Below are 12,500 nucleotides of genomic sequence, written 5' to 3'. Positions count from 1 at the left end.
ATAGATTGAGAGTGCTGGAAAATGGAACCAAGTGGGATACAGTGTAGGAGAAAGGATGAGGGCAGGCGGAGGGGGTGAGTCGAAGGGCGTGGGAGAAAGGATGAAGGGTGAGAAAATAGGAGGAGACCAGAAAGGGGAAAAAAAATGAGGGGGTGAGGTGCTGGAAAGAACTGCTCACTACCAGGGGACACAACAGAGGCATACCAGACCCGGGTGAGAGACGGGGGCGGAACGGGTGAGTAGAGGGGTGAGGGCGGGCTGGCTGTCTGGCGTCTGGGAATGACGACGGAATAACGTTCCCTGTCTATCCCCCTGCGGCATACCCCACATGGAATCCCCGGAAAGTTTGGAAAGTCAAAGCAGTTTCTTTAAGATGTGTGTGTGTCTTATATTAAAAGGACCAGGGAAGGATAGAGAGGGGGCCAGAGGTGAGGTGTGGAATTGTGGGTAATGTAGAAGAGGTGACCTGTTTATAAAGGGGTCCTGTGGTCTTCAGACGGTAGAACATAGTTCTCACACACACACACACACACACACACACACCATTTTTCTACCTGTAGTGTGTCACATCCCTTCTCCAGGTAGTTTCCACACTTGTTCGTCTCTCCGGTCGAAGCATAGAATTTAGACCACCAGTCCATCACTTCCTCCTCCTGATAGGGGACACACAGAGGTCAAAGGTGAGGGTAAGGGTCTTCCTCCTGCCCAAACACATTATACACTTTACAGGACTGGTCTTTTTTATTAGAAGATTGTTTGAAGAAAATGATTTCTCTCGATTGTTACACCTAGCCCAACTTACCCACTGTAGCAGCTGAGACCAGCCGAGGGCAAAGCAAGAGATCGAGGAGATGTTATTAGATTTTTTTTAAAGTAAAGATGAAAGAAAAGATTAAATCTTAACCAAAGTCCAAAGTGAATGTTATGACAACAGGTTCAAAGATGTGTTCACATTGGCAACGTTCAGTTGGTTACTAGTTACAGTTGGGTACTAGTTAGAGTTGGGTACTAGTTACAGTTGGGTACTAGTTACAGTTGGGTACTAGTTACAGTTGGTTACTAGTTACAGTTGGGTACTAGTTAGAGTTGGGTACTAGTTACAGTTGGGTACTAGTTACAGTTGGTTACTAGTTACAGTTGGTTACTAGTTACAGTTGGGTACTAGTTACAGTTGGTTACTAGTTACAGTTGGTTACTAGTTACAGTTGGTTACTTGTTACAGTTGGTTACTAGTTACAGTTGGGTACTAGTTACAGTTGGGTACTAGTTACAGTTGGTTACTAGTTACAGTTGGGTACTAGTTACAGTTGGTTACTAGTTACAGTTGGTTACTAGTTACAGTTGGTTACTAGTTACAGTTGGTTACTTGTTACAGTTGGTTACTTGTTACAGTTGGTTACTAGTTACAGTTGGTTACTAGTTACAGTTGGTTACTAGTTACAGTTGGTTACTAGTTACAGTTGGTTACTAGTTACAGTTGGTTACTAGTTACAGTTGGTTACTTGTTACAGTTGGTTACTAGTTACTGGTTACAGTTACTAGGTAATTCAGGTTCTAATTTGGATATATTTCGAGTCGACCACATGAGAATTGTATGACAGTTTGGAACACAGACACTGGTCTGCGTGTTTTCGACATTTGTGCAGTAATCATCTTAGTTAAGAGTTTATTTATATTTTGAAATAAACCAAGAGGGAAATGACTGACATGAAGTGACTCTAGAGTTTTGAATACAGACACGGGTCTGTGTGTTTTGTCAAGAAGACGTTTTCTCACAGTCTGGTGGACGACGTCGTTCCAAGTCTCTGACGTACAGAGAACAAGGACTACAAAGACCAGACACTCTCTAGGGACAGATCAGCTTAAAACTGTCCCTCACTCTCTCAAACACACACACACACACACACACACACACACACACACCACCATCATGTCACTCCACACTCCGCCTGTCTGCCTGTGACCTTCAACCCTGACAGGAACAGAAAGTTCAAACACTCTCATGACGCAATACACACCTTTCCTTTAGTGTGTGTGTGTGAGTGTGTGTGTGTGTGTGGCGCCAGGACTGGCATGATTCTGGATCTGGAGGCAATCAACAATGAAAAAAAAAACAGGCATGAATTTTAGGGCAGACGTGTGTGTGTGTGTGTGTGTGTGTGTGTGTGTGTGTGTGTGTGTGTGTGTGTGTGTTGGGTGGTGACGTGACCTTCAGTGTGATGTAGAACTGATGAGATGGGCTACAATGCAGTCCACACATTACAATTAGTTGGTGACAGATTGATTTGTGTTGTAACAGTGGCTTTTACAGAGACTTGTCTACTGCTCATGCCCAGTCACTTGGGTGTGTGTGTGTGTGTGTGTGTGTGTGTGTGTGTCTCACACCCGACCGCAAGGCGCTACAGAGGGTAGTGAGTACAGCCCAGTACGTCACTGGGGCCGAGCTCCCTGCCATTCAAAACCTCTATACCAGGCGGAAAGGTTCCAAGATATGGTAACATAGTCAAATTGGGATTTATTTAACCTAATATTAGAAATTTACTTACGATGTACACTGAACATAAAAATAAACTGAACATGCAACAACTTCAAAGATTTTTCTGAGTTACAGTTCATATAAGGAAATCAGTCAATTAGACCCTAATCTATGGATTTCACATGACTGGGCAGGGGTGCAGGGGACCCCGGTCCAGCCAATCAGAATGAGTTTTTCTCCACAAAAGGGCTTTATTTTAGACATAAATACTCCTTTTATTGTCCCCAGCACAAGGTGCACCTGTGTAATGATCATGTTGTTTAATCAGCTTCTTGATATGCAACACCTGTCAGGTGGATGGATTATCTTGACAAATGAGAGATGCTCACTAACAGGGAATGTAAACAAATTTGTGCACAGAATTTGAGAGAAATAAGCATTCTCTTTTTGTGAGAATGGAACATTTCTGGGGGAAAAAATTCCCCAGCTCATGAAGCACTTCACATGTTAAATGTATGTTTTTGTTCAGTGCAGATCAAAACACGAGCGAACTGTTGGAATCATAGAAATACATTATACATTTTTTTCTGATACAATGGTTGACGTTGTTTGTTACAGGTTTTGTTTTTTCTGTTTAATGTTTTGAGGTTGGACTTTAATCACGTTTAACACAGTAAAACGTAGCGTTTGCTGCCATCTCGTTAGTCAGGACTGTGTTACACCTGTTCTGTCTTGTCCACCTCGTTAGCAGGAAGGTATTGCACCTGTGCTGGCCCAGGTGCTAATTAAGAGCGGCTGGCCCAGGTGCTAATTAAGAGCGGCTGGCCCAGGTGCTAATTAAGAGCGGCTGGCCCAGGTGCTAATTAAGAGCGGCTGGCCCAGGTGCTAATTAAGAGCGGCTGGCCCAGGTGCTAATTAAGAGCGGCTGGCCCAGGTGCTAATTAAGAGCGGCTGGCCCAGGTGCTAATTAAGAGAGGCTGGCCCAGGTGCTAATTAAGAGCGGCTGGCCCAGGTGCTAATTTAGAGTGGCTGGCCCAGGTGCTAATTAACAGCGGCTGGCCCAGGTGCTATTTAAGAGCGGCTGGCCCAGGTGCTAATTAAGAGCGGCTGGCCCAGGTGCTAATTAAGAGCGGCTGGCCCAGGTGCTAATTAAGAGCGGCTGGCCCAGGTGCTAATTAAGAGCGGCTGGCCCAGGTGCTAATTAAGAGCGGGCTGGCCCTGGTGCTAATTAAGAGCGGCTGGCCCAGGTGCTAATTAACAGCGGCTGGCCCAGGTGCTAATTTAGAGCGGCTGGCCCAGGTGCTAATTAAGAGCGGGCTGGCCCAGTGCTCCAGCTGTCTTGAGAGATGTGGAGGGTCAACACCTTTTTAGTTCAATCAATCAATCAATCAATCAATCAAATTTATTTTATATAGCCCTTCGTACATCAGCTGATATCTCAAAGTGCTGTACAGAAACCCAGCCTAAAACCCCAAACAGCAAGCAATGCAGGTGAAGAAGCACGGTGGCTAGGAAAAACTCCCTAGAAAGGCCAAAACCTAGGAAGAAACCTAGAGAGGTTTCTAGGTTTCTAGTTGGTGCTCCCTATTGGATTTCTCAAAAAGCTTTTATCTGATCTTGTTTTCGTTTTGCTCAATGTTTTGCTTTGTTTCCTGTCTTTACGTTTGATGTGGGTTTTTCTTTTGTTTTCCTCTTAGTGGACGCACACGGTGGGCGTCTTTTAGGTCCCAGTTGTTGTTGCTAGGCAACTTTCAGTGGACACACCCACATGAGTGTCATCACCCCCATCAGAACCTTCTCCTAAAACCCCACCTGTTTAGTTTTGGTTGCAGTCAGTGACTCTTTGTTAGTTCCCCCTTTTTTGTTTGAGAGACTATTATTTGGTTTTCTTGCTGGGGAAACGTAACAGTTGTTTTGCATGACAGGGTAGGAACCAAATGTTTATCAGCGTTTCCCGTGGAACCCTTATTGCATTTGAATGTTACGTTCATGGTGTTTGCACACAATATATCTCAGGTATTTGTTTTCATTTTATACAGTCATGATTGTACATCTTTATCAAGGCTGTCAATAATTATGGACCTGACTGAGATCCCCCCCCCCAAAAAAAAAATAAAAATAAATAAATAAATAAATAAGTGACAAGAAAAGACGAGTAGAAGGAAGGAAATAAAGTTGAATTTAGTTCTAGAAGTATTGGAGTCTTGCTTCACTGAGATCTAGAACGTTGACCAACATTCCTACAAGTATTGGAGTCTTGCTTCACTGAGATCTAGAACGTTGACCAACATTCCTACAAGTATTGGAGTCTTGCTTCACTGAGATCTAGAACGTTGACCAACATTCCTACAAGTATTGGAGTCTTGCTTCACTGAGATCTAGAACGTTGACCAACATTCCTACAAGTATTGGAGTCTTGCTTCACTGAGATCTAGAACGTTGACCAACATTCCTACAAGTATTGGAGTCTTGCTTCACTGAGATCTAGAACGTTGACCAACATTCCTACAAGTATTGGAGTCTTGCTTCACTGAGATCTAGAACGTTGACCAACATTCCTACAAGTATTGGAGTCTTGCTTCACTGAGATCTAGAACGTTGACCAACATTCCTACAAGTATTGGAGTCTTGCTTCACTGAGATCTAGAACGTTGACCAACATTCCTACAAGTATTGGAGTCTTGCTTCACTGAGATCTAGAACGTTGACCAACATTCCTACAAGTATTGGAGTCTTGCTTCACTGAGATCTAGAACGTTGACCAACATTCCTACAAGTATTGGAGTCTTGCTTCACTGAGATCTAGAACATTGACCAACATTCCTACAAGTATTGGAGTCTTGCTTCACTGAGAATCCAGAACGTTGACCAACATTCCTACAAGTATTGGAGTCTTGCTTCACTGAGATCTAGAACGTTGACCAACATTCCTACAAGTATTGGAGTCTTGCTTCACTGAGATCTAGAACGTTGACCAACATTCCTACAAGTATTGGAGTCTTGCTTCACTGAGAATCCAGAACGTTGACCAACATTCCTACAAGTATTGGAGTCTTGCTTCACTGAGATTCCAGAACGTTGACCAACATTCCTACAAGTATTGGAGTCTTGCTTCACTGAGATCTAGAACGTTGACCAACATTCCTACAAGTATTGGAGTCTTGCTTCACTGAGAATCCAGAACGTTGACCAACATTCCTACAAGTATTGGAGTCTTGCTTCACTGAGAATCCAGAACGTTGACCAACATTCCTACAAGTATTGGAGTCTTGCTTCACTGAGAATCCAGAACGTTGACCAACATTCCTCCTCACCCTAAACCACACACTGCTGCAGAGTTCACTCTCCGTAAGATGTAACAGTTTTAGGATATCATGTTTAAAGGCCTGGGTAAGAAGGAAAACCCATCTGAGGAGAGACAGAGAGTCTGGATTAAAGGCCTGGGTAAGAAGGAAAACCCGTCGTAGCTGGAAGTGTATGGAGAATATCTGAGGAGAGACAGACAGTCTGGATTAAAGGCCTGGGTAAAACCCATCTAGCTGGTAGTGAAGGGAGAATATCTGAGAAGATACAGTCAGGATTAAGTTGTTCCCTAAACAGTGATCTAAGGGAAGTTTTGTGGTGTTATTAACTCTCTTGGTTACGGTTAGGTCAGAATATGCATATAATTAACAGCTAAGGATAGAAAACACTCTAATGTTTCCAAAACTGTAAAGATATTGTCTGAGTATAACAGAACTGATATTGCAGGCGAAAGCCTGAGAAAAATCCAATCCGGAAGTGCCCCAGGTTTTGAAAGCGCTGCGTTCCAATGAGTCCCTATTGAGCAGTGAATGTGCCATCAACGAGCTTACGCTTTCTACGTATTCCCCAAGATGTCTACAGCATTGTGACGTAGTTTTACGTATTTATGTTGAAGAATAGCCGTATGGGGGGGCACAGTGTGTAAGTGGTCACATGGTGGCTTCGAGAGAGATTCTCACGTAAAATACAGAGGCAGCCATTACTCCAATCGGTCCTACTGAAAAAACAATTGTCCCGGTGGATGGATATATTATCGAATAGATATTAGAAAAACACCTTGAGGATGGATTATAAACAACGTTTGCCATGTTTCTGTCGATATTATGGAGCTAATTTGGAATATTTTTTCGCCGTTTTCGTGACTGCAATTTCCGGGCGATTTCTCAGCCAAACGTGAAGAACAAACGGAGCTATTTCGCCTACAAAAATAATGTTTTGGGGAAAAAATTCACTTTGGCTATCTACCTGGGAGTCTCGTGAGTGAAAACATCCGAAGTTCGTCAAAGGTAAACGATTTAATTTGATTGCTTTTCTGATTTCCGTGACAAGGTTGCCTGCTGCTAGCAAGGCATAATGCTATGCTAGGCTGTGATAAACTTACAGGCATAATGCTATGCTAGGCTATCGATAAACTTACACAAATGCTTGTCTAGCGTTGGCTGTAAAGCATATTTTGAAAATCTGAGATGACAGGGTGATTAACAAAAGGCTAAGCTGTGTCTCAATATATTTCATTTGTGATTTTCATGAATAAGGAAGATTTTCTAGGGATATTTATGTCCGTTGCGTTATGCTAATTAATGTCAGGCGATGATTACGCTCCCGCATGCGGGATGGGGAATATCAAGAAAAACAAGACCTGTATGCAAATATTCAAAATTATTATATTTTTTACGAATCGCTTACATTTTGTTCAATATGGGGAAAAAGCTACATTTGACAGAATGCATTAGTTTAACCCTCAAGTTGACCCCGAGGGTCTTCAAAAAGATGCCAAACAAATTGAATGGTTGGTGGGAATATAATGACCTATTCTAAGCACTAAAAAAGGTGGTGGGAATATGATGATCTATTCTAAGCACTAAAAAAGGTGGTGGAAATATAATGACCTATTCTAAGCACTGAAAAAGGTGGTGAGAATATAATGATCTATTCTAAGCACTAAAAAAGGTTAAAATAATACATGAACATGGTTTCCAGAGAAAAGTGAAATATTCTTTAGTATCTGGGAGACTTCAATTCAACTCTCTGGAATGTATTTGAATTGCACTGGATTCAATTCAGATTGTACATCTTGTGGGGTGTGGGGTAATTCAATTCAGATTGTACATCTTGTGGGGTGTGGGGTAATTCAATTCAGATTGTACATCTTGTGGGGTAGTTCAATTCAGATTGTACATCTTGTGGGGTAGTTCAATTCAAATTGCAACTCATAACTTGGATAGGAGTCAATTCCAAAATGGTGAATTGAGGCCAACCCTGCTGTAGACTGATCCAAGGTCAGTTTTAAGGGAGTTGTCCCCACCTCTTTCAATGGTTTAGGGGGAGTGTAAACTAATCCTAGATCAATATAATCCCCCCCCCCCCCCCCTCCCTCCCCAACACACCCACACTTTTGTGAAGAGGGCACGGCAATGCCTCTTCCACCTCAGGAGGCTGAAGAGATTTGATTGGCTGCATCACCACGTGCTATGGCAACTGAAGCAAAGTGAGGCTACTTTGAAGAATCTCAAATATAAAATATATTTGTATTTGTTTAGCACATTTTTTTGGTTACTACATGATTCCGTTTGTGTTATTTCATAGTTTGGATGTCTTCACTATTATTCTACAATGTAGAAAATAGTAGCAACAAACATTTCAGAAAAACCCTTGAATGAGTAGGTGTGTCCAAACGTTTGACTGGTTCTGTATCTACACTGACACCCCAACAAACACCCTCACACACAGTCACACTGACAGCGATCTAAGGCCGTTTCTGTTCATATGAAATACCACGCAACTTGTTGCCATTGTGAACACACAGTCAACAAGTTGTTTCATACCTTCAATGTGAAAGGAGGATTTCAGAGGTTGAAAACATGCATTAGTTGTCAATGACAATCACATGATCAAAAAACAGCCACAGCGAAGATCTTTTCGTTACGACACACAAGAACCATAATTATTCTGTCCCAATAGGAATATGCACAAGACAATACGTAGTTAAGTGATATATTGAGAGAGAGGACAGGGTTCTGAGAGAAGATGAGAGGAGAGAAGAGAGGGATAGAGAGAAGAGGAGAGAAGAAGAGAGGGATAGAGAGAAGAAGAGGAGAGAAGAAGAGGAGAGAAGAAGAGAGGGATAGAGAGGGATGGAGAGAGGGATAGAGAGAAGAAGAGGAGAGAAGAAGAGAGGGATAGAGAGAAGAAGAGGAGAGAAGAAGAGGAGAGAAGAAGAGAGGGATAGAGAGGGATGGAGAGAGGGATAGAGAGAAGAAGAGGAGAGAAGAAGAGAGGGCTAGAGAGAAGAAGAGGAGAGAAGAAGAAGAGAGAAGAAGAGAGGGCTAGAGAGAAGAAGAGAGAAGAAGAGAGGGATAGAGAGAAAAAGAAGAGAGAAGAAGAGAGGGATAGAGAGAAGAAGAGGAGAGAAGAAGAGGAGAGAAGAAGAGAGGAATGGAGGGGGGGGCAAAAGAAGAAGAGAGGGATAGAGAGGGATGGAGAGGGATGGAGAGAAGAAGAGAGGGGGATGGAGAGAAGAAGAGAGGGGTAGAGAGGGATGGAGAGAAGAAGAGACGGGGATGGAGAGAAGAAGAGAGGGGTAGAGAGGGATGGAGAGAAGAAGAGAGGGGGATGGAGAGAAGAGGCTCATACGTACATGTTGGCTGGAGGAGCCAGAGATGTTAATAATTGCAGAACTGGTTCCGTCCGTAAACTACAACAAGAACCACAACCACAACACAACCACACAAACTAGTGTTAGCACTAAGCAGGTTAGGATTAGACCACAGCATTCACCTTTGACGACAAGTAAAACAGAATCTATCAAAAGTTAGCTTACACTGTATACCGTATTCTCACAAGGCGAATGAATCTATAGTATTCACATACATTTAGACCACACAAACACACACTCACTCAGAATAGACATTCAATGGGCGATCACAGTCAGCCAGTCTTCTAAGAGAACAGCCAAAACACGTCTGCAATAAATACAGGATCTATACAGTATCGTAATCGGACAAAGACATTTTACGGCGTAAACATTGATAACATTGACAGAGAGGCTGATGGGAGTTCCTTGAGGCACATCATGACTACAGCAGACGGAGAAACATAACGCCACGATTAAAATGTGACAGCAGCACATTAATAAATGGTTGTAGCGTGAAAAGTGTTTACATGACGCAGAGTTGTGAAGATGAGAACATTGGGAATGAAATCAGGGCATTGCTAGTTTTGTGGTCCAGCGCATTCTGGGTGCAATCGTGGAATTATGACAGAAAAAGAGCTTCTTACAAACAAAACATACAAAGAGCCAAACAGTAAAATTCCACCCTCACACCCCCCTCTAGCCCTCACCCCCTCACGCCCTCACACCCTCCTCAAGCCCTCACACCCTCAAGCCCTCACACCCTCAAGCCCCCCTCAAGCCCTCACACCCCCCTCAAGCCCTCACACCCTCCTCAAGCCCTCACACCCTCAAGCCCTCACACCCTCAAGCCCCCCTCAAGCCCTCACACCCCCCTCAAGCCCTCACACCCCCCTCAAGCCCTCACACCCTCAAGCCCTCACACCTTCACGCCCTCACACCCCCCTCAAGCCCTCACACCCTCACAAGCCCGCACACCCTCACACCCCCCTCAAGCCCTCACGCCCCCTCAAGCCCTCACACCCCCCTCAAGCCCTCACACCCCCCTCAAGCCCTCACACCCTCACGCCCCCTCAAGCCCTCACACCCTCAAGCCCTCACACCCTCAAGCCCTCACGCCCCCCTCAAGCACTCACGCCCTCACGCCCTCAAGCTATCACACCCTCAATCCCTCACGCCCCCCTCAAGCCCTCACGCCGCCCTCACTCCCCCCTTAAGCCCTCACTCCCCCCTTAAGCCCTCACTCCCTCAACAAGCACTCGAAACAACCCGATCACCCTCCCAGGTTGCCTCAATATACTAATATAATAATAATATACTCCACCATCCATTCTCCCTACTCTCCATTAGTCTGTAAGACACTTTGTCTAGTGTGAGAGACTCCACCCACTGTGTAGAGACTCCACCCACTGTAGAGACTCCACCCACTGTGTAGAGACTCCACCCACTGTAGAGAGACTACACCCACTGTAGAGACTCCACCCACTGTGTAGAGACTCCACCCACTGTAGAGAGACTACACCCACTGTAGAGACTCCACCCACTGTGTAGAGACTCCACCCACTATAGAGAGACTACACCCACTGTAGAGAGACCACTCACTGTAGAGAGACTACACCCACTGTAGAGACTCCACCCACTGTAGAGAGACTCCACCCACTGTAGAGAGACTCCACCCACTGTAGAGAGACTCCACCCACTGTAGCGAGACTCTACCCACTGTAGAGACTCCACCCACTGTAGAGAGACTCCACCCACTGTAGAGAGACTCCACCCACTGTAGCGAGACTCTACCCACTGTAGAGAGTCCTCCCACTGTAGAGAGATCTCCCACTGTGTAGAGACTCCAAACTGTAGAGAGACCACCCACTGTAGAGAGACCAACCACTGTAGAGACCCCACCCACTGTAGAGACTCCACCCACTGTAGAGACCCCACCCACTGTAGAGACTCCACCCACTGTGTAGAGACTCCAAACTGTAGAGAGACCACCCACTGTAGAGAGACCACCCACTGTAGAGAGACCACCCACTGTAGAGACCCCACCCACTGTAGAGACTCCACCCACTGTAGAGACCCCACCCACTGTAGAGACTCCACCCACTGTGTAGAGACTCCACCCACTGTGTAGAGACTCCACCCACTGTGTAGAGACTCCACCCACTGTGTAGAGACTCCACCCACTGTGTAGAGACTCCACCCACTGTGTAGAGACTCCACCCACTGTAGAGAGACTCTACCCACTATAGAGAGGCCACCCACTGTAGAGAGACTCCACCCACTGTAGAGAGACTCCACCCACTTTAGAGAGACCACCCACTGTAGAGAGACCACCCACTGTGTAGAGACTCCACCCACTGTAGAGACCCCACCCACTGGACAGAGACTCCACCCACTGGACAGAGACCCCACCCACTGCAGAGCGACTCCACCCACTGCGTAGAGACTCCACTCTAAGAAGTGGGCTACAAGTGAAGACGGACACATCGGGGACTCAACTGCACGTGGGCCCCTCTTATCGAATTCCCGAGCCGCACATTGAAGTGGACAGCTGTCCACATTTACTTTCCGCCAGCCAACAAGATGAGTAACGATCTGCAAAAAGCTTGGTACCCTGGCAGGTGGTCTTGGTACCCTGGCAGGTGGTCTTGGTGCCCTGGCAGGTGGTCTTGGTGCCCTGGCAGATGGTCCTGGTGCCCTGGCAGATGGTCTTGGTGCCCTGGCAGATGGTCTTGGTGCCCTGGCAGGTGGTCTTGGTGGGATAGCAGATGGTCTTGGTGCCATGGCAGGTGGTCTTGGTGGGATAGCAGATGGTCTTGGTGTGATAGCAGATGGTCTTGGTGACCTGGCAGATGGTTTTGGTGCCCTTGCAGATGGTCTTGGTGCCCTGGCAGATGGTCTTGGTGGGATAGCAGATGGTCTTGGTGACCTAGCAGATGGTCTTGGTGGGATAGCAGATGGTCTTGGTGGGATAGTAGATGGTCTTGGTGGGATAGCAGATGGTCTTGGTGACCTGGCAGATGGTCTTGGTGCCCTAGCAGATGGTCTTGGTGACCTGGCAGATGGTCTTGGTGGGATAGCAGATGGTCTTGGTGGGATAGCAGATGGCCTTGGTGGGATAGCAGATGGTCTTGGTGACCTGGCAGATGGTCTTGGTGGGATAGCAGATGGTCTTGGTGCCCTAGCAGATGGTCTTGGTGGGATAGCAGATGGTCTTGGTGGGATAGCAGATGGTCTTGGTGACCTAGCAGATGGTCTTGGTGCCCTAGCAGATGGTCTTGGTGCCCTAGCAGATGGCCTTGGTGCCCTAGCAGATGGTCTTGGTGCCCTAGCAGATGGCCTTGGTGCCCTAGCAGATGGTCTTGGTGC

The 12,500-nt window shown here is 45.8% G+C and overlaps 1 protein-coding gene across 1 annotated transcript in view; it reads right to left on the bottom strand.

The window, feature by feature from the left end:
* The window catches only part of dysf (dysferlin, limb girdle muscular dystrophy 2B (autosomal recessive)), a 154,535-nt gene that overhangs the window by 24,574 nt on the left and 117,461 nt on the right, over nucleotides 1–12,500 (bottom strand). Inside the window, 2 exon segments of the mRNA XM_090185666.1 lie at nucleotides 555–653; nucleotides 9,138–9,194. Of these exon segments, the coding sequence (XP_090041792.1) occupies nucleotides 555–653; nucleotides 9,138–9,194 (156 nt within the window).

Source organism: Oncorhynchus mykiss, chromosome 9, assembly GCF_057628025.1.
Source record: "Oncorhynchus mykiss isolate SJ-2025 chromosome 9, ASM5762802v1, whole genome shotgun sequence".
NCBI lineage: Eukaryota > Metazoa > Chordata > Actinopteri > Salmoniformes > Salmonidae > Oncorhynchus > Oncorhynchus mykiss.
This window is presented reverse-complemented; position numbering and strand designations above follow the sequence as displayed.